Below are 17,865 nucleotides of genomic sequence, written 5' to 3' on the forward strand. Positions count from 1 at the left end.
TCATATTATGATTACTGTCTCCCAAGGGTTCCTTTACCTTAAGCTCTCTAATCAAATTTAATCACAGAACACACAATCCAGAATTGCCTTTCTCCTAGTGGGGGCTCAACCACAAACTACTCTAAAATTCCATAGGCATTCTACAAATTTCCTCTGTTGGGATCCAGCAACAATCTGACTTTCCCAATTTACCACCATATTGAAATCTCCCCCCGCACCCCCCCCCATGACTATCATAACCTTGTCCTTCGTACATGCCTTTTCTGTCTCCCATTGTAATTTGTAACCCACATCCTGGCTACTGTTTGGAGGCCTGTATATAACTTCCCGCAGGGTGTTCATGCCCTTGCATTTTCTTAACGCTACCCACAAGGATGCTACATCTTCTGATCCTATGTCACTTCTTTCTAAGAGTTTGATTTCAGTTTTTACCCACGGAGCCATTGTACCCACTCTGCCTTCCCGCCTGTCCTTTTGATACTGTACAATGTGTATCCTTGGATGTTAAGCTCCCAGCTATGATCTTTCAACCATGACTCAGTGACACCTATAGTGTCATATTTGCCAATCTCTAACTTTGCTGCAAGTTCATCTACCTTATTCTGTATACTGTGTGTACTTGAATATAAACACCTTTCGTTCTGTATTCAGTACCTTTTTTGCTTTTGCCCTCTTGTTACAATTCAACTCACCCCATTGACTGCGATTTTGTCCTGTCATCTGCCTGTCCTTCCTCACAGTCTCACTACACACCGTATTTGCTTGTGTACCAAGAGCCCCATCCTCAGCTGTCACTCAGTTTCCCATCCCCCCTGCCAAATTACTTTAAATTCTGCCCAACAGCTTTAGCAAACCTGCCCACAAGGATATTGGTCTCCCCAGGGTTAAGGAGTAACCTGTCCTATTTATACGGGTCATACCTTCCCCAGAAAAGATCCCAGTGATTCAGAAATCTGAAACCCTGCCCCCTTGAACTAATTCCTCGGTCATGCTAAATCTCAGTCTGCCAAATTCTTACCCTCACTGGCTCATGGCACAGGCTTCAATCCAGGGATTACTGCCCTTGCAGGTCCTGCTTTCAGCTTTCTGCCTAACTCCTTATGTTCTCTTTTCAGGACCTCCTCCCTATTCCTACCTATGTCAAACCACGACTTCTGGCTGCTCATCCCCTTTAGAATGCTGTGGACCGGATCTGAGACACAAGTCCCATTAATGCAACACGTACAATATTACCTAATATAAACTATTGTCAGTACAGTAGAGCTACTAGGACTTGATGTTTCAATCCCTATGGTAAGTCGGCACTCTTGATGTTGGCAGTGGGTTTGGAGTGGTGACAAGGAAGGAGGGTAGGTACATCATGGGGGTCATCAGGTGGGCACCCTCCTTCTGTGACGTTTCGTTGATAAGCCCACAACGTCTCCGGAGGGCTCAACGGTTCTACCTGGCATCCCAGATACACCCCCCACCCCCTCAGTTCCATACCCTCCTGTCTTCATCTTGCAGCCCAGTTTTGTCTTTCCTTTTAATCCAAATCCAGTTGCTGCTTTCTTCTGCTGCATTTGACAAGGACTTGATTGCTTGTTGGAGGGAGTGACCCCTCACCCCCATCTTCTTCAATAGACTGGTCGTAGATGTCGCAACGAATCCCAGAAAACACTGGGCAACATAAATACCCAACGGTTATGTTGATCATGGAGCATGTACCCTTGTAACGTTGTGCATTTCGGAATGACTGTGGATCTTTCATTTTGTCAGGCATTGTTCAGAATCGGATGGGAGGGTGCTTGTTTCGGGGTATTTTGTCTTGTTACTTGTCTCATTGAAGAGCAGTATGGGGGGATCTGCAAGTGAGGATGGAATATTACTATTGGGGAAGCAGCAGAGCAGTGCAAGGGAAAGGAGGCCACTATACATTACTGACAATAGCAGGCAGTGTGCTTGGTAAATATCTCGATGGGCTGGAAGAGTATGAGAGATCTCAGCTGTTGGCTCTAAACATGGAATTCTTGGGAACATGATCACTCAATAATAAATGGCGTAATTTATGCTGGATTCCATATAACGTTGGAAAGTGTATGGTTATGAACTTTGGCAGAAGAAATAAATGGGAAGACTATTATTTAAATGGGGAGAGAACTCAAAGTTCTGAGGTGCAACTGGACTTGGGAGTCCTTGTGCAGGATACCCTTAAGGTTAACCTCCAGGTTGAGTTGGTGGTGAAGAAGGTGAATGCAAGGTTGGCATTAATTTCCAGAGGAATAGAGTATAGGAGCAGGGATGTGATGTTGAGGCTCTATAAGGCACTGGTAAGACCTCACTTGGAATACTGTGGGCAGTTTTGGGCTCCTTATTTAAGAAAGGATGTGCTAACATTGGAGAGGGTACAGAGAAGATTCACTAGAATGATTCCGGGAATGAGAGGGTTAACATATGAGGAACGTTTGTCCGCTCTTGGACTGTATTCCTTGGAGTTTAGAAGAATGAGGGGGAACCTCATAAGAAACATTTCAAATGTTGAGAGGCATGGACAGAGTGGATGTGGCAAAGTTGTTTCCTATGATGGGGGAGTCTAGTACAAGAGGGCATGACTTAGGGATTGAAGGGCGCCCATTCAGAACAGAAATGCGAAGAAATTTTTTTAGCCAGAGGGTGGTGAATCTATGGAATTTGTTGCCACAGGTGGCAGTGGAGGCCAAGTCATTGGGTGTATTTAACGCAGAGATTGATAGGTATCTGAGTAGCCAGGGCATCAAAGGTTATGGTGAGAAGGCAGGGGAGTTGGGACTAAATGGGAGAATGGATCAGCTCATGATAAAATGGCGGAGTAGACTTGATGGGCCGAATGGCTGACTTCTGCTCCTTTGTGTTATGGTCTTATGATTCAAAGAATGTGGACGAGGTACTAAATGAGCACTTTGCATTGGTATTCGTCAAAGAGAAAGATATGGAGGATAATGAGATTAGCATGGAGCATGCTAAAGTGCTAGGACATTTCGAGATCAAAAAGGAAATGGTGCTGGGTCTTCTGAAAGGATCAAGGTGGAAGACCCCAAAAATGGATGGTTATTGAAAGAAGCAAGAGAATCAACAATCAACAGGTGATGTCCCAGAGTACTAGACAGTAGCCAATATTTTCCCTTTGTTCAAAATGGAAAATAGGGATAATTGATGAATATTCCAGCCGGGTGAGGATCACATTGGAAGCTATTGGAGAAGATTCTTAAGCGTGGCTTTGTGCAGGGTAGGACATGTCATAAACTTTTTGAGAAGGTGGCTGACATGGGGGGTGGGGTAGGGGGACGGTGAATGTTATCTACATGGAATTTAGTAAAAGCCATTTAACAAGGTCCCTCGTGGTAAGCTGATCTAGAAGCTCTAAGATGACTGGATAGTTTGGATTCAGAATTGACTTGTCCATTGAAGAGGGGGGTAATGGTGGACAGGTGTTATTGTAGCTAGAGGACAGTGGTGCTTCACTAGGTTTGATGGGGGGGCACGAAGCTTGTGATATATGATATACTTGTGATGGCTTGGATGATAATGTAGGTGGGTGGATTATTAAGTTTGCAGACGACACAAAGATTGGTGGAGTTATGGACAAAGTAGAGTGCTGTAAAAAGGATACAGCAGAATATTCAGATAGATCAGCTACAGATACAGGCAGAGAAATGACATAAGGAGTTTAATCCAAGCAAATGTGAATTGTTACACTTTTGGGGGGTCACATGTTAGGGAAAAGTATATAGTCAATAGCAAGGCCCTTAACCACAGAGTGACCTTGGGGTCCAAGAGAAGGAGTTTGTAGAAGGCCCACAAGATTGTTTTTTAGAGGAGCTTGTAGTTGAACCCACTAGGGAAAAAATTAATTCTGGACTGTGTGTTGTGTAATGACCAGCTTTGATTAGGGAGCTGAATATAGTGGAACCCTTAGCAGGCAGTGATCCAGTGATCATAATATGATAGAATTCACCATGCAGTTTGAGAGAGAAGATAAAATCAGGTAGCATTATCACAGTGGATTAAAGGGAATCACAGAGGCAGGAGAGAGGAGCTGTCCAAAGTTGATTTGAAGGGGACACTATCAGGAATGAGGTGGAACAGCAATAGCTGGGGTTTCTGTGAGCAACTTGGAAGGCGTGGGATAGATACATCACAAAGAAGAAGTAGTATTCTAAAGGGAGGTTGAGGTAACCGTGGCTGACAAGGGAAGTTAAAGACAGCAGAAAAGCAAAAGAAAGGGCATATAACAGAGCAAAAAAAAAATGGGAAGCTGGAGGTTTAAAAAAAAATAACAGCAGGAAATTTAAAAAGCAAAGGGAAAGAAAAGATGAAATATGAAGGTAAGCTAACCAATAATATTAAAGAGAATACCATAAGTTTTTTTCAGTTATGTAAAGAGTTAAAAAGAGGCAAGAGTGGAAGAAATGACAGACGACCTTAATAAAGTATTTTGCGTCAGTCTTCACTGTGGAAGACACTAACAGTGTGCCAGAAATTTGAGATTGTCGGGGGCAGAGTGAGTGTAGTCACTATTACTAAGTAAAGATGATTAGAAATCTGAAATGTCTGACGATAAGTCACCTGAACCACATGGACAACAGCCCAGGGTTCTGAAAGAGGTAGCTGAAGAGATTGTGGAGGCATCTTTTAAGAATCACCAGATTGTAGAATGGTTCTGGAGGACTGAAAAATTGCAAACGTCACTCCACTCTTTCAAAAGGGACTGAGGAAAAAGTCAGAAAATTATATAGCTTGTTTCAGTGGTTGGGAAGATATTGGTGTCCATTATTAAGGATGAGGTTTTGAGGTACGAGGAGACGTGATAAAATATGCTGAAGTCAGCATAGTTTCCTTAAAGGAATTCTTTGAGGAAATAACAGACAGGATGGACAAAGGAGAGGGCGGCCATTGTTTACTTGGATTTGCTAAAGCTTTGTCAAGGTGCCATACACGAGTCTGCTAAACAAGATAAGAGCTGATGGTATTACAGGAAAGATACTAACGTTGATAGAAGATTGGCTGACTGGCAGGAGGCAAAGAGTAGGAATAAAGAGGGCCTTTTCTGGTGATTTTATGAGCAGCTGGTGTACATCACAAGTCCAGGTTGTGCAACCACTGACGCAGGCAGACAAAGTCTGAAGAGTATTGATAATGGCTGGGGTCACCCATCTTGTAAAGACAGTTGGACCGTGCGGCAGTGGGAGTGTTTAAAAGCGAGAAGATTGTCGGAGTGGGCAACGGAGTAGAGGGAGACAGAGTAGGAAGGCTTTGGCTCGAGAGGCTGAGGAAGAGCTTCACTCCAAGTGAGGTAAGGCCGGGTAAGTTCCTTTAAAAAATCTAATTACCTTAAGAGTAGGTAATGGAGGCAGCAGTTAGGGCAGTCCAGTGCTCCGTTTGCAGGGTGTGGGAAGTCAGGGTGAGCACAATCGTCCCTGATGACTACACCTGTAAAAGGTGCATCCAGCTGCAGCTCCTGACAAACCGAGTTAGGGAACTGGAGCTGGAGCTGGATGAACTTCAGATCATTCAGGAGGCAGAGGCAGAAATAAACAGGAGTTACAGGGAGGTAGTCACCCCTAAGAGTCAGGAGATAGGCAGTCAGGAGAGGGAAGGGGAATAGACAGAATAAGCAGAGCACCCCTGTGGCCATTCCCACCAATAATAAGTACACCGTTTTGGATACTGTTGATGGGGACGACCTACCAGGGACAAGTTGCAGTGGTTGCGTCTCTGGGACCGAGAAGGGACCCTCAGCTCAGAAGGGAAGGAGGGAAAAGAGGAGAGCAGTAGTGTTAGGGGATTCGATAGTTAGGGGTCAGATAAGAGGTTCTGTGGAAGAGATCGAGAATCCCGGATGGTCTGTTGCCTCCCTGGTGCCAAGGTCCGCGATATCTCGGATCGAGTTCTCAGTATTCTCAAGAGGGAGGGTGAGCAGCTGGATGTCGTGGTCCATGTAGGGACCAATAACATGGGTGGGAAGAGTGAGGAGGTCCTGAAAGGTGAGTTTAGGAGTTTAGGGAGTTAGGCACCAAGTTACAGGACAGGACCTCCAGGATAGCAATCTCAGGATTGCTACCAGTGCCACGTGCAGGTGGGTTTAGAAATAGTAAGATAGCGCAGATCAACACGTGGCTGAAGACATGGTGCAGGAGGGAGGGCTTCAGATTTATAGATAATTGGGCAGTTTTCCAGGGCAGGTGGGACCTGTTCCAGTGGGACGGTCTACATCTGAACTGGAGGGGGACAAATATTCTTGCAGGTAGGTTTGCTAGAAAGGCTCCAGTGGATTTAAACTAGACACAAGGGGGGAGGGGAACCAGAGTGTAGGAACAGATGTAGGGGAGAAGAAAGAAAAAGAAAATAGTAAAGTTGTTTGCACCATGAGTGATAAACAGAGAGTAAGAGGTGGAAAATTTCTTAAATGCATTTATTTTAATGTGAGGAGCATTATAAGAAAGGTGGACAAACTTAGAGCATGGATTGATACCTGGAAGTTTGATGTGGTAGTTATTAGTGAAACATGGTTACAGGAGGGGTGTGATTGGCAACTAAATATTCCTGGATTTCGTTGCTTCAGGTGTGATGGAATCGGAGGGACAAGAGGAGGAGGTGTCTGCATTGCTTGTCAGAGAAAATATTACAGCTGTGCTCTGGCAGGATAGATTACAGGGCTTGTCTAGGGAGGCTATTTTGGTGAAATTGAGGAATGGGAAAGGTGTAGTAACTCTTATAGGGGTGTATTATAGACCACCAAATGGGGAGCGAGAATTGGAGGAGCAAATTTGTAAGGAGATAGCAGATATTTGTAGTAAGCACAAGGTTGTGATTGTGGGAGATTTTAATTTTCCACACATAGACTGGGAAGCCCATACTGTAAAAGGGCTGGATGGTTTGGAGTTTGTAAACTGTGTGCAGGAAAGTCTTTTGCAGCGATACATAGAGGTACCAACTAGAGAAGGGGCACTGTTGGATCTCCTGTTAGGGAATGAGATAGGGCAGGTGAAGGAGATGTGTGTTGGGGAGCACTTCAGGTCCAGTGATCACAATGCCATTAGTTTCAATATAATTATGGAGGAGGATAGGTCTGGACCCAGGGTTGAGATTTTTGAATGGAGAAAGGCTAACTTTGAAGAGATGCGAAAGGATTTAGAAGGAGTGTATTGGGACAAATTGTTTTATGGGAAGGATGTAATAGAGAAATGAAGGTAATTTAAAGGTGAACTTTTAAGGGTGCAGAATATTTATGTTCCTGTTAGGTTGAAAGGAAAGGTTAAAAGTTTGAGAGAGCCATGGTTTTCAAGAGATATTGGAAACTTGGTTCGGAAAAAGAGAGATATCTACAATAAATATAGGCAGCATGGAGTAACTGAGGTGCTTGAGGAATATAAAGAATGTAAAAAGAATCTTAAGAAAGAAATTAGAAAAGCTAAAAGAAGATACGAGGTTGCTTTGGCAAGTAAGGTGAAAATAAATCCAATGGGTTTCTACAGTTATATTAATAGCAAAGGGGATAAAATTGGCCCCTTAGAGAATCAGCTATGTGTGGAACCAAAAGAGATGGGGGAGATTTTGAACAATTTATTTTCTTCAGTATTCACTAAGAAGAAGGATATTGAATTGTGTAAAGTATGGGAAACAGGTAGGGAAGTTATGGAAACTATGATAATTAAAGAGGAGGAAGTACTGGCGCTTTTAAGGAATATAAAAGTGGATAAGTCTCCGGGTCCTGACAGGATATTCCCTAGGACCTTGAGGGAAATTAGTGTAGATATAGCAGAGGCTCTGACGGAAATATTTCAAATGTCATTAGAAACGGGGATGGTGCCGGAGGATTGGCGTATTGCTTATGTTGTTCCATTCTTTAAAAAGGGTTCTAAGAGTAAACCTAACAATTATCGGCCTGTGAGTTTGACGTCAGTGGTGGGTAAATTGATGGAAAGTATTCTTAGAGATGGTATATAATCATCTGGATAGACAGGGTCTGATTAGGAACAGTCAACATGGATTTGTGCGTGGAAGGTCATGTTTGACAAATCTTATTGAATATTTTGAAGAGGTTACTAGGAAAGTTGATGAGGGTAAAGCAGTGGTTGTTGTCTATACGGACTTCAGTAAGGCCTTTGCCAAGGTTCTACACGGAAGATTAGATAGGAAGGTTTAATCGTTAGGTATTAATATTGAAGTAGTAAAATGGATTCAGCAGTGGCTGGATGGGAGACGCCAGGGAGTCGTGGTGGATAGCTGTTTGTCAGATTGGAGGCCGGTGACTAGTGGTGTGCCTCAGGGATCTGTACTGGGTCCAAGGTTGTTTGTCATATACATTAATGATCTGGATGATGGGGTGGTAAATTGGATTAGTAAGTATGCAGGTGATACTAAGACAGGTGGAGTTGTGGATAATGAAGTAGGTTTTCAAAGCTTGCAGAGAGATTTAGGCCAGTTAGAAGAGTGGGCTGAAAGATGGCAGATGGAGTTTAATGCTGATAAATGTGAGGTGCTACATTTTGGTAGGACTAATCAAAATAGGACATACATGGTAAATGGTAGGGCATTGAAGAATGCAGTAGAACAGAGGGATCTAGGAATAATGGTGCATAGTTCCCTGAAGGTGGAGTCTCATGTGGATAGGGTGGTGAAGAAAGCTTTTGGTATGCTGGCCTTTATTAATCAGAGCATTGAGTATAGGAGTCGGGATGTAATGTTGAATTTGTACAAGGCATTGGTAAGGCCAAATTTGTGTACAGTTCTGGTACAGTTGTATTGTGTACAGTTCTGGTCACCGAATTATAGGAAAGATGTCAACAAAATAGAGAGAGTACAGAGAAGATTTACTAGAATGTTACCTGGATTTCAGCACCTAAGTTACAGAGAAAGGTTGAACAAGTTGTGTCTTTATTCTTTGGAGCGTAGAAGGTTGAGGGGGGACTTATATTTAAAATGATGAGGGGGATGGATAGAGTTGACGTGGAATGGCTTTTTCCATTGAGAGTAGGGGAGATTCAAACAAGAGGACATGAGTTGAGAGTTAGGGAGCAAAAAATTTAGTGGTAACATGAGGGGGAACTTCTTTACTCAGAGAGTGGTAGCTGTGTGGAACGAGCTTCCAGCAGAAGTGGTAGAGGCAGGTTCGATATTGTCATTTAAAGTTAAATTGGACAGCTATATGGACAGGAAAGGAATGGAGGGTTATGGGCTGAGTGCAGGTCGGTGGGACTAGGTGAGAGTAAGTGTTCGGCATGGACTAGAAGGGCCGAGATGGCCTGTTTCTGTGCTGTAATTGCTATATGGTTATATGACACTGCCCAGAAGAAGGCAATGGCAAACCACTTCTGCGGAAAGCATTGATCAGACTGCACTTGGAGTATTGCGAACAATTTTGGGCCACTTATGTAAGAAAGGACATGCTGGTGTTAGAGAGGGTCCAGAGGAAGTTCACAAGAATGATCTTGAAAACGGAAGGGTTAACATATGAGGAATGTTTGATGGCTCTGGGCCTGTACGTGCTGCAGTTCAGAAGAATAAGGGGGAATCTCCTTAAGACAGGTTCTTGATTAGTAAAAGTGTTAGAGGTTCCTGCAGGGGGATGGTGGGGGGTGGTTACAAGACAGGGGTGCAAGATTGAGAGAGATAATAAATCAGTTATGATGGAATGGTGGAGCAGCCAATGGACCAAATGGCGTTATTTCCTATGCCTTCAGGTCAAAGTCCACCTCCCTGAAAGTGACCACATGAGTTGATTGGTAATAAATAAGGCATCTGGCCTGTCTGCCTTCATTGATTGATAAGGATGTAATGTTACAGCTATATAGATCTTTGCTTCAGGTTCACTTATTGTGTGTATTAAAGTTCCTTAAGACTGTTATAAGCTGGGGAGGTGCTTAGGGAGTGAGGATAAGCTCCCACTACCTATTAAATGCTCCCAGTGCATGCACCTCAAACAGCCTCTGACAACCGAGTCCTGCTCCTGGACAGCCAGTGAGATTGTAGACCAATTGTGGCGATAGACAAACTGCAAGGGGTCCAGGTCCTTGCTCAGGCAGGAGTTGATTCTCAAAGCACTTCATCGCAATAGATGTGAGTGCAATTGGGTGGTAGTCATTGAGGCCGCTCACCCTGCTCTGCTTGGACAATGGCATGGCTGTTGCCCTTTTAAAGCAGGGACCTGCCGCTGCAGAAGTGAGAGATTGAAGATGTCCTTGAACCCTCTTACCAGTTGGTTGGCACAGGTTTTCAGAGCTCTGCCTGGTACACCATCAGGGCCTGATGCCTTGTGAGTGTTCACCCTCTGGTAAGATGTTCTGATTTCAGCATCTGTGACAGAGGTCACAGGGTCACCAGATGCTGCAGGGATTTGTATATGTGTAACTTTATTCTCCCTTTCAAAACATGCATAAAAGGTGCTTAACTCATCTGGGAGAGAAGCAGCACAGACATTCCTGATGTTAGGTTTCACTTTGTGGGAAGTTTTGACCAACAAACTCTGCTGGAGCTGATGTCCATCCGATTCTATCTCTAAGCTCAATCAGAATTTTTTTTTCACTCTTAAAATAGTCTTCTGTAGGTCATACCTGGACTTGCTTAGTTCTGCATCATTGGTCTTGAATAGCACAGATCTAGCCGTCAGCAGACGATGAATCTCCTGGTTCACCCACAGCTTTTGGTTTGGGTATACATTCTTCTCCACCTCCCTTGTCCATTCCTCCTTGGTCCTCACCACTACTACTGTTTTCTTTAGTCTCTGCTTTTAAGCTGGGGAGTGGGTAGAGGAGAGAAATACAGTCATGTGACCAACGTGTGGGCGTGGGGTGGCATGGTGTTGGTGGTATCACCAGCTCTACGGGTGATATATTGCTGGTGGATACTCAGAGACTTCTTCAGGCTGGCCTGGGTGAGATAACCCGTGATGATAGGGAACACAGTCCTCGTAGTTAATAATCTCTAACTGAGCCAAAACATGATGAATTCCTTCTGCATTCATTGCAATGGCTGCACATTCTTCTGGCAATATCATTTGTATTAAAATCAAAACAACCTCTTACGCCAAATTTAATAAAGATAAATCATTTTTATTTGGTAAATTCAGACCTATCTTCTTCTCGATATACATTGGGTGTTGTGTGCTTCATTTCCATTTGCAGGTGTTCTATCAGAGGGCAGATATGGCCATTGGCTCACTGACCATAAACGAGGAACGCTCTGCAATTGTGAGTTTTTCTGTTCCCTTTGTGGAGACTGGGATTAGCGTGATGGTTGCCAGGAGCAACGGGACAGTCTCCCCATCGGCTTTCCTTGGTAAGAAAGGCTGCTTTGATGTGAAACGTCTATAGTTTTATCTGATCTAAAAGTTAAACATTGTTGACAGTACCAGGTGGTGCTTTGGACTCAGATGTGGAGACTGATTAAAAAATTTAAAAAATGGACAAGACTCTGTGGGATACAAGTGGTATTGGTTCAACCCCAGGATAGGAGAGGGGGGGTGGAAAGTCAGACTCAATTGGGAAGGAGGGGAGAAGTGGTTTGGTGGACAGGAGTTTGGTTAAACTTCAGAATTAACATCACCTGAGTTTATGATCACATTTGTGATGTTGAGCCCCATTGATTGCATCTTTCAAGGCAGGAGGGGAGATCCGAGCCTGAAGCAGCAAAGTGATACCCAGAGGAATTCCTCCAGGTTATGGGTTAAACTGGAGAAGAATAGATACACTTCTAAAACTAGGCAAGGGGTACACACTTGTCTCAGCTGTCACTCTTGCCTTTTCAGAGCCCTACAGTCCGGCTGTGTGGATGATGATGTTTGTGATGTGCCTGATGGTAGTTGCTCTCACTGTCTGTGTTTTCGAGTACTACAGCCCTGTCGGATATAACCAAAACCTCCAGAGTGGCAAGAGTAAGTTACCATTTCTTGCATTGCCAGAGAGGGACTGGGAAAGCCTCGTATCTGGTTCACACTATTCCATGACAATGGTGTAAGTTTACGGTTTCCATTGAAATTTTCCAAAGATTATGAAAAGATTTCAGTAAACCGTTGGTGGTGTGAGTGGTCAAGAACGGGACAAAGTATAAACAACTTGTTTGTTTGTTGCTAGATTAGGGAGTGAACGGAAGAACAAGTTGGGAGCTTCCCTCATTCTGTGTATCTAACTGTCTCTCCACAGTTACAGGGGGTCCAACGTTTACCATAGGCAAATCGGTGTGGCTTCTCTGGGCATTGGTCTTCAACAACTCTGTCCCCATTGAAAATCCCAAAGGTACAACCAGCAAAATCATGGTCCTAATCTGGGCCTTCTTCGCTGTCATCTTCCTGGCAAGTTACACCGCAAACCTGGCAGCATTCATGATCCAAGAGCAATTCATTGACACCGTCTCAGGCCTCAGCGACAGGAAGGTAAGGAGCAAACTTGCCCCAACGATGCTAGCACTATGCTGAAAGCCATCTGGATCCACCGCCTCCTCTAGATCCTACTTAGTGTCTCAAAGGCAATTGTAAACTCACTCCCAGGGCTCCGCTCAAATAAGCCTCCCTCATCAGTAAGATCACCTCCGCCTCCCCTTGTACCGAGGTGTGAAGGATAATCTTGCGGAAGTGAATTAGTGTCCGAGGGCATGAAATGGCATCCTAATGAATGGTGGAGGGAGTTGGTGTTCAGTGATCTCTCTGTAGCTGGGGTGTCAGTCAGGTTCTGATGAAGGTTTGTGGCCTGTCATGGGATGTCTTGTGTTAAGGATGATTTCCTGGATAACTGGGAGAGGTCATAGGGAATTCAGTAATCTGAACAGCTGTCTTCAGGTGTAAATGATGTCCTGGAGCTACCTAGCTTGTTCAGGGAGTTCTGGTATATTAATACTGATGGGATTAGAATTTAGAACATAGGACGCTATTAGCAGAGCACAGACTCTTCGGCCCACAATGTCGTGCTGACTTTATAACCTACTCTTCGCTCCTGCATAGCCCTCCATTCTCCCATCATCCATGTGCTTATCTCTGGGTTTCTTAAATGGTCCTAATGTATCTGCCTCGACCACCACCCTTTCTTGAACAAAGGAATTTGACATCCCCAGTCATCTGTACTACTCCTGTGGTCAGTGAGGATGCAAACATCATCGCCAAAAGCACAGGAGTATCTTCCCTTATTTCCTGAAGTAACCTGGGGTGTATCCATCCAGCCCTGGCGATTTATCTGTTAATGTTTTTCTAAAAGTCCAGCTCATCCTCTTCTTTAACAAGAACTCGTTCTAGCATCTCCTCCTGCTTTACTCTGCCCTCACAAACATCAAGGATTCCTCTCACTGAAGCAAAGTATTCATTAAGGACCTCCCTACTTCCTCTGACTCCAGGGCATTTCCTCTACTATTCCTGATCTGTCCTACCCTCACTCTACTCATCTCACTGTTCTTCACACATGTGTAAAATGCCTTACAGTTTTCCTTAAACCTACTCACCAAGACCTTCTCGTGTCCTCTTCTAGCTCTTCCAAGTCCTTTCTTCAGTTCTTTCCTGGCTACCTTGAAACTCTCGAGTCCTGTCTGATATTTACTTCCTAAATCTTAAGTAAGCTTCTTTCTTCCTCTTAACTAGATGTTCCACATCTCTTGTCAATATGGTACCTTCACTCCACTGTCCTTTCCCTGCCTCATGGGACAAACCTATCCAAAACCCCATGCAAGTGCTCCCTAACAACCTCCACATTTCTGTTGTGCATTTCTCTGAGTACATCTGTTCCCAATTTATGCTGCCAAATTCCTGCCTAATAGCACTATAATTTCCCCTCCCGCAATTAACTATTACCCTATACTCTCTGTTCTTATCCCTGTCCAAGGCTATAGTAAAGGTCAGGGAGTTGTGGTCACCACCTCTGAACTGCTCTCCCAGCAAGAGATCGGATATCTGGCCTGCTTCATTGCCCAGCACCCGATCCAATATGGCCTCTCCTCTAGTTGGCCTGTCTATATAAAGTACTTCATCAGGAATCCTTCCTGGAAGGACATAACAAATTCTGCCCCATCTAAAAGTTTTGCACGAAGGAGGTGCCAATCAATACTTGTGAAGTTGAAGTCCCCAATGACCACAACTCTGAGTTATTTTTGAACCTTTCCAAAACTTGCCTCACAATCTGTTCCTCAGTGTCTCTGTTGCTACTGGGTGCTGGAGCAGCGGGAGGGGTCTATAGAATACTTACAATCGTGTGATTGCTTCTTTCCTGTTTCTGACTTCCATTCACACCAACTCTGCAGATAATCACTCCATAATGCCTTCCCTTTCTGCAGCTGTGACACTATCACTGATTCACGCTTCCTCCTCTTTTACCTCCCTTTTGAAATATCTAAACTCTGGATATCCAGCAGCCATTCCTGCTCTTACAGTAGCCAAGTCTGTGTAATGGCCACAATATTGTAGCACCGATCTATGCTTCAAATTCATCAACCTTGTTACTGATACTTTCGTGTTAAGAAAGACACTTTAATCCATCCCATTGACCCTAATTTTGCCCTATTTGTAACCTATCCCTTTAGTACAGGTGATACCTTCCCCAGGAGAGATCCCAATGATCCAGAAATACGAAACCCTGACCTCTGCACTAATTCCTCAGCCACACATTCATCTGCCAAATCATTATATTCTTACCCTCACTGTTGCACAGCACAGACAGCAATCTAGAGATTACTACTCTGGAATTGGAATTCTCAGAGTCGACTCTGGGATTTTCTCAGGAGTTTGTTTTGAGGAGATTTTCATTATGTGAAAGGAGGTGCTGAGGTCGAGTTTCAAGCAAAGGGGCCATCTGTGGGGGTGTGGTGGGTGCTAACATTGCCACTGATTGTTAAAGGTATTGCAACAGGTGAGGGGAGATGTGGTATTCAGGAGATTCTTGGTGCTAAACTGTGTCCAAGAATGTGAAAGGGGCATCTTGAGATGTTGATTAGTGTCTGGGAATCTCTTACTGTTGTGCTATAAATTTGATTTTAAGAGGTACCTTGATGGATTTCAGGTTTCTCTGGGACATTAAAACAGTTGCAGAACTGTATCAGAGTGTTTCTGATGTGTTTAGGTGCATCTTCATCCAAAGATAGATATTTGGTTCCTGAGCCCGGGACTTGAGGCTTTTGTACCTCCGTCCTGATGCAGCAGTGAGAAGAGAGCGCAGCTGCATGGAGGGGGCCCTTGATCTCAGATCTCATTGGATGAATATTTGGGTTTCTCATGTTCTAATCTCATATGTTTGGTGCAAAACGCAAATTCCATGACTTGAGCCATAACTCCCCACCTCTAAATAGTGAGTTATTTTTGGGGGGTGAGGCTGGGAGCCCTGGGCCGTGTCAATGAAGATCCTACAGTGGCTCCCGTTCTCCTCTTCGGTTTTCTTACTGACTACAAGTGGAATGAATGTGGACTTGTAGGCCAGTAATGTGAGATTCCAGTGATATCTTTTCACGGACAGTTTCAGAAACCTCAGGATCAATACCCGGCATTTCGATTTGGCACAGTTCCCAACGGCAGCACCGAGAGGAACATCAAAAACAACTACCCAGATATGCACTCCTACATGACCAGATACAACCAACGTTCAGTGGAGGATGCTCTGGCTAACCTGAAATCAGGGTAAGCTGTGGGTCTCATTAGCACCCGGCATCTGGGTGGGATCTTCTGGCCCCTGCTATGCTACACATAGCCAGTCTTTGCTCAGGATGATGGATGGTTTGGGCAAAATAGAAATGTAGCCTCATTGGCTGATTGTAGATCTGGCGGCTACAAATATAGGCGTGGAATTAGTTATGAAGAATTTTTTACCTGGTGAGCAGTGATGAGCTGGAATCTGCTGTCTATTGAGCAGAGATTATTGATAACTTTAAATGGAATGAGGACCAACATGCGAGGAGAACAACCCTGCAGTGTTATAGAGACCAAGCAGAGCAGAACAGACAGCACTAGTCCAGAGAGCCAGCATGGACTCACTGTGGGATGATTGGCCCTCATACTTTGGCTCAGGTTGGCTCACCTCTTTTAGAAATTCAGGATCACTGTCTACTGCCAATTTCAGGAGACATTTCTGAGAGTTACTTCCCCTCAGTTTTTTTATCCAATTTTTATGCACTGCTGCTGGAGGTGGCTCTGAGTGGAACGATTCGTAATTGCATTAGACAGGGCTGATGGACCAGACGGACTTCATCTGTTTGTCTGCTATTTAAATCCTGCAGAGGCCATTACGGGGACAGTGCAGATTCACCAAGATAATCTTAGACCCTTAGACCTACAAAGGTTAAATTACGGGGACATTTTGCTTGAACTAGACATTACAAGTGCAGATTTAGATTATGATTATGGGAATATCAACTTTATTCGCCATGTACATTACGTATAATAGGAAGTTCCTGTGGTGTGTTGTCATGCAGAAAAAACAACAATATTCAACCATTCTAAAAAAATAAAGAACCATATAAAAATAGGTTGAAATATGCATATGGTGACACGTAAATCCCAGCCTGTATTTCCAATGTAAACATTACAAAAAGTGGCTTAAGGTGTTTACAGTGCAGTACGGAGACTGAGGTAATAGATAGAAGGGGCTGGGGAGGGAATTGGGGCTAACCAGAGTGATCGGTCAGATTAACTGCCTGGGTAAGAAACTTCTAAGATGACATGAAGTTTTTGTTTTAATAGCCCCATAGCACTTTCTGGAAGGGAGCTTTAGTAAAGTCCAGTTTGCAGAGTGGTTAGTTTTGCAATGATTAATCCTGCCCACAAATACAAATCCGGCAGTGATGGTAAACTGCAGCCAGTCATCTTTTCCACTGACCTGACAGCTTGCTGTAGTTTCTGTAAGGACAGTATTGGCTGATGTGAGATGCTGTCGATGACGGCATGTACAATTGCTCCCGTGTGTTCTGGGGAAGCTAGAACTTCACCAACTGCCTCAAGAAGTACATCCTCTTCTGAGCCTTTCTGTTAATGAAGGAGATATGGTTCTCCCAGATGATGCCCAGAGGATGAATGAGTAGAGGGGACACACATTTCTCCTGAATTTGATATATGTATCTATGGTTTTATGGGCATTCAGCTGCAAGCTGTTGTGATCGAGCTTGCTTAGTTCCTGGTGGTGCTTGGATTTGTCACTCTGGTGATTAGTGCAATGACAGTGGTGTTATCTGCAAACTTTATCAGTTTAAATAGTGCATCACTGGAGATGCAGATGCAGCCACCAGCGTACAGAGAAAGGGAGGGGAGAGAATACCCTCCTGTGCCACACGAGTGTTGGCTGAGTTGGATGTGGACTTCCTCATGATAGTCCTGAACAAGAGTGTATTGTTTAAACCTAGAGTCTGTCTACTAAAAACCATAAGACATGGAAGCAGAGTTAGGCCATTCGGCCTATTGAGTCTGCTCTCATCCCATCATGGCTGACTTATTATCCCACTCAAACCCATTCTCCTGCCTACTTCCTGTAAACTTTGATACCCTGCTAATTAAGAACTCATCAACCGCCACTTTAATTATACCCATTGACTATAGATTTGCTACCCTCCAGCTAAAAAAAAATCCTCCTCATCTCTATTTTAAAGGAATGGCCTTCTATTCTGAGGTTGTAGCCTCCGGTCCTAAACTCTCCCACTGTAGGAAACATCCATGTCCACTCTGTCCAGACCATTCAATGTTCGATAGGCTTCAAACGAACACCCCTCCTTCCGCATATTCTTCTAAACTCCAGTGAGTATAGGCCCACGGCCATCAAACACTCCTCATACATTAACCCTTTCATTCCCAAGATAATTCTCATGAACTTCCCCTGGACCCTCTCCAATGTCAGCACATCCTTTCTTAGAAAAATCTGCTCAGAATACTCTGTGCAACCTGACTAATGCCTTATA

General features: G+C 44.1%; 1 protein-coding gene across 4 annotated transcripts in view; it reads left to right on the forward strand.

Moving 5' to 3' along the window:
- The window catches only part of LOC140187222 (glutamate receptor ionotropic, NMDA 2C-like), a 123,010-nt gene that overhangs the window by 86,589 nt on the left and 18,556 nt on the right, over positions 1-17,865 (forward strand). For all 4 annotated transcript variants that reach the window (XM_072242313.1, XM_072242312.1, XM_072242315.1 and 1 more), the window contains 4 exons: positions 11,142-11,295; positions 11,765-11,890; positions 12,159-12,388; positions 15,441-15,601. In XM_072242313.1, coding sequence (XP_072098414.1) covers positions 11,142-11,295; positions 11,765-11,890; positions 12,159-12,388; positions 15,441-15,601 — 671 coding nt within the window. The remainder of the gene's footprint in view (positions 1-11,141; positions 11,296-11,764; positions 11,891-12,158; positions 12,389-15,440; positions 15,602-17,865) is intronic.

The sequence above is a fragment of the Mobula birostris genome, chromosome 24 (assembly GCF_030028105.1).
Source record: "Mobula birostris isolate sMobBir1 chromosome 24, sMobBir1.hap1, whole genome shotgun sequence".
NCBI classification, from domain to species: domain Eukaryota; kingdom Metazoa; phylum Chordata; class Chondrichthyes; order Myliobatiformes; family Myliobatidae; genus Mobula; species Mobula birostris.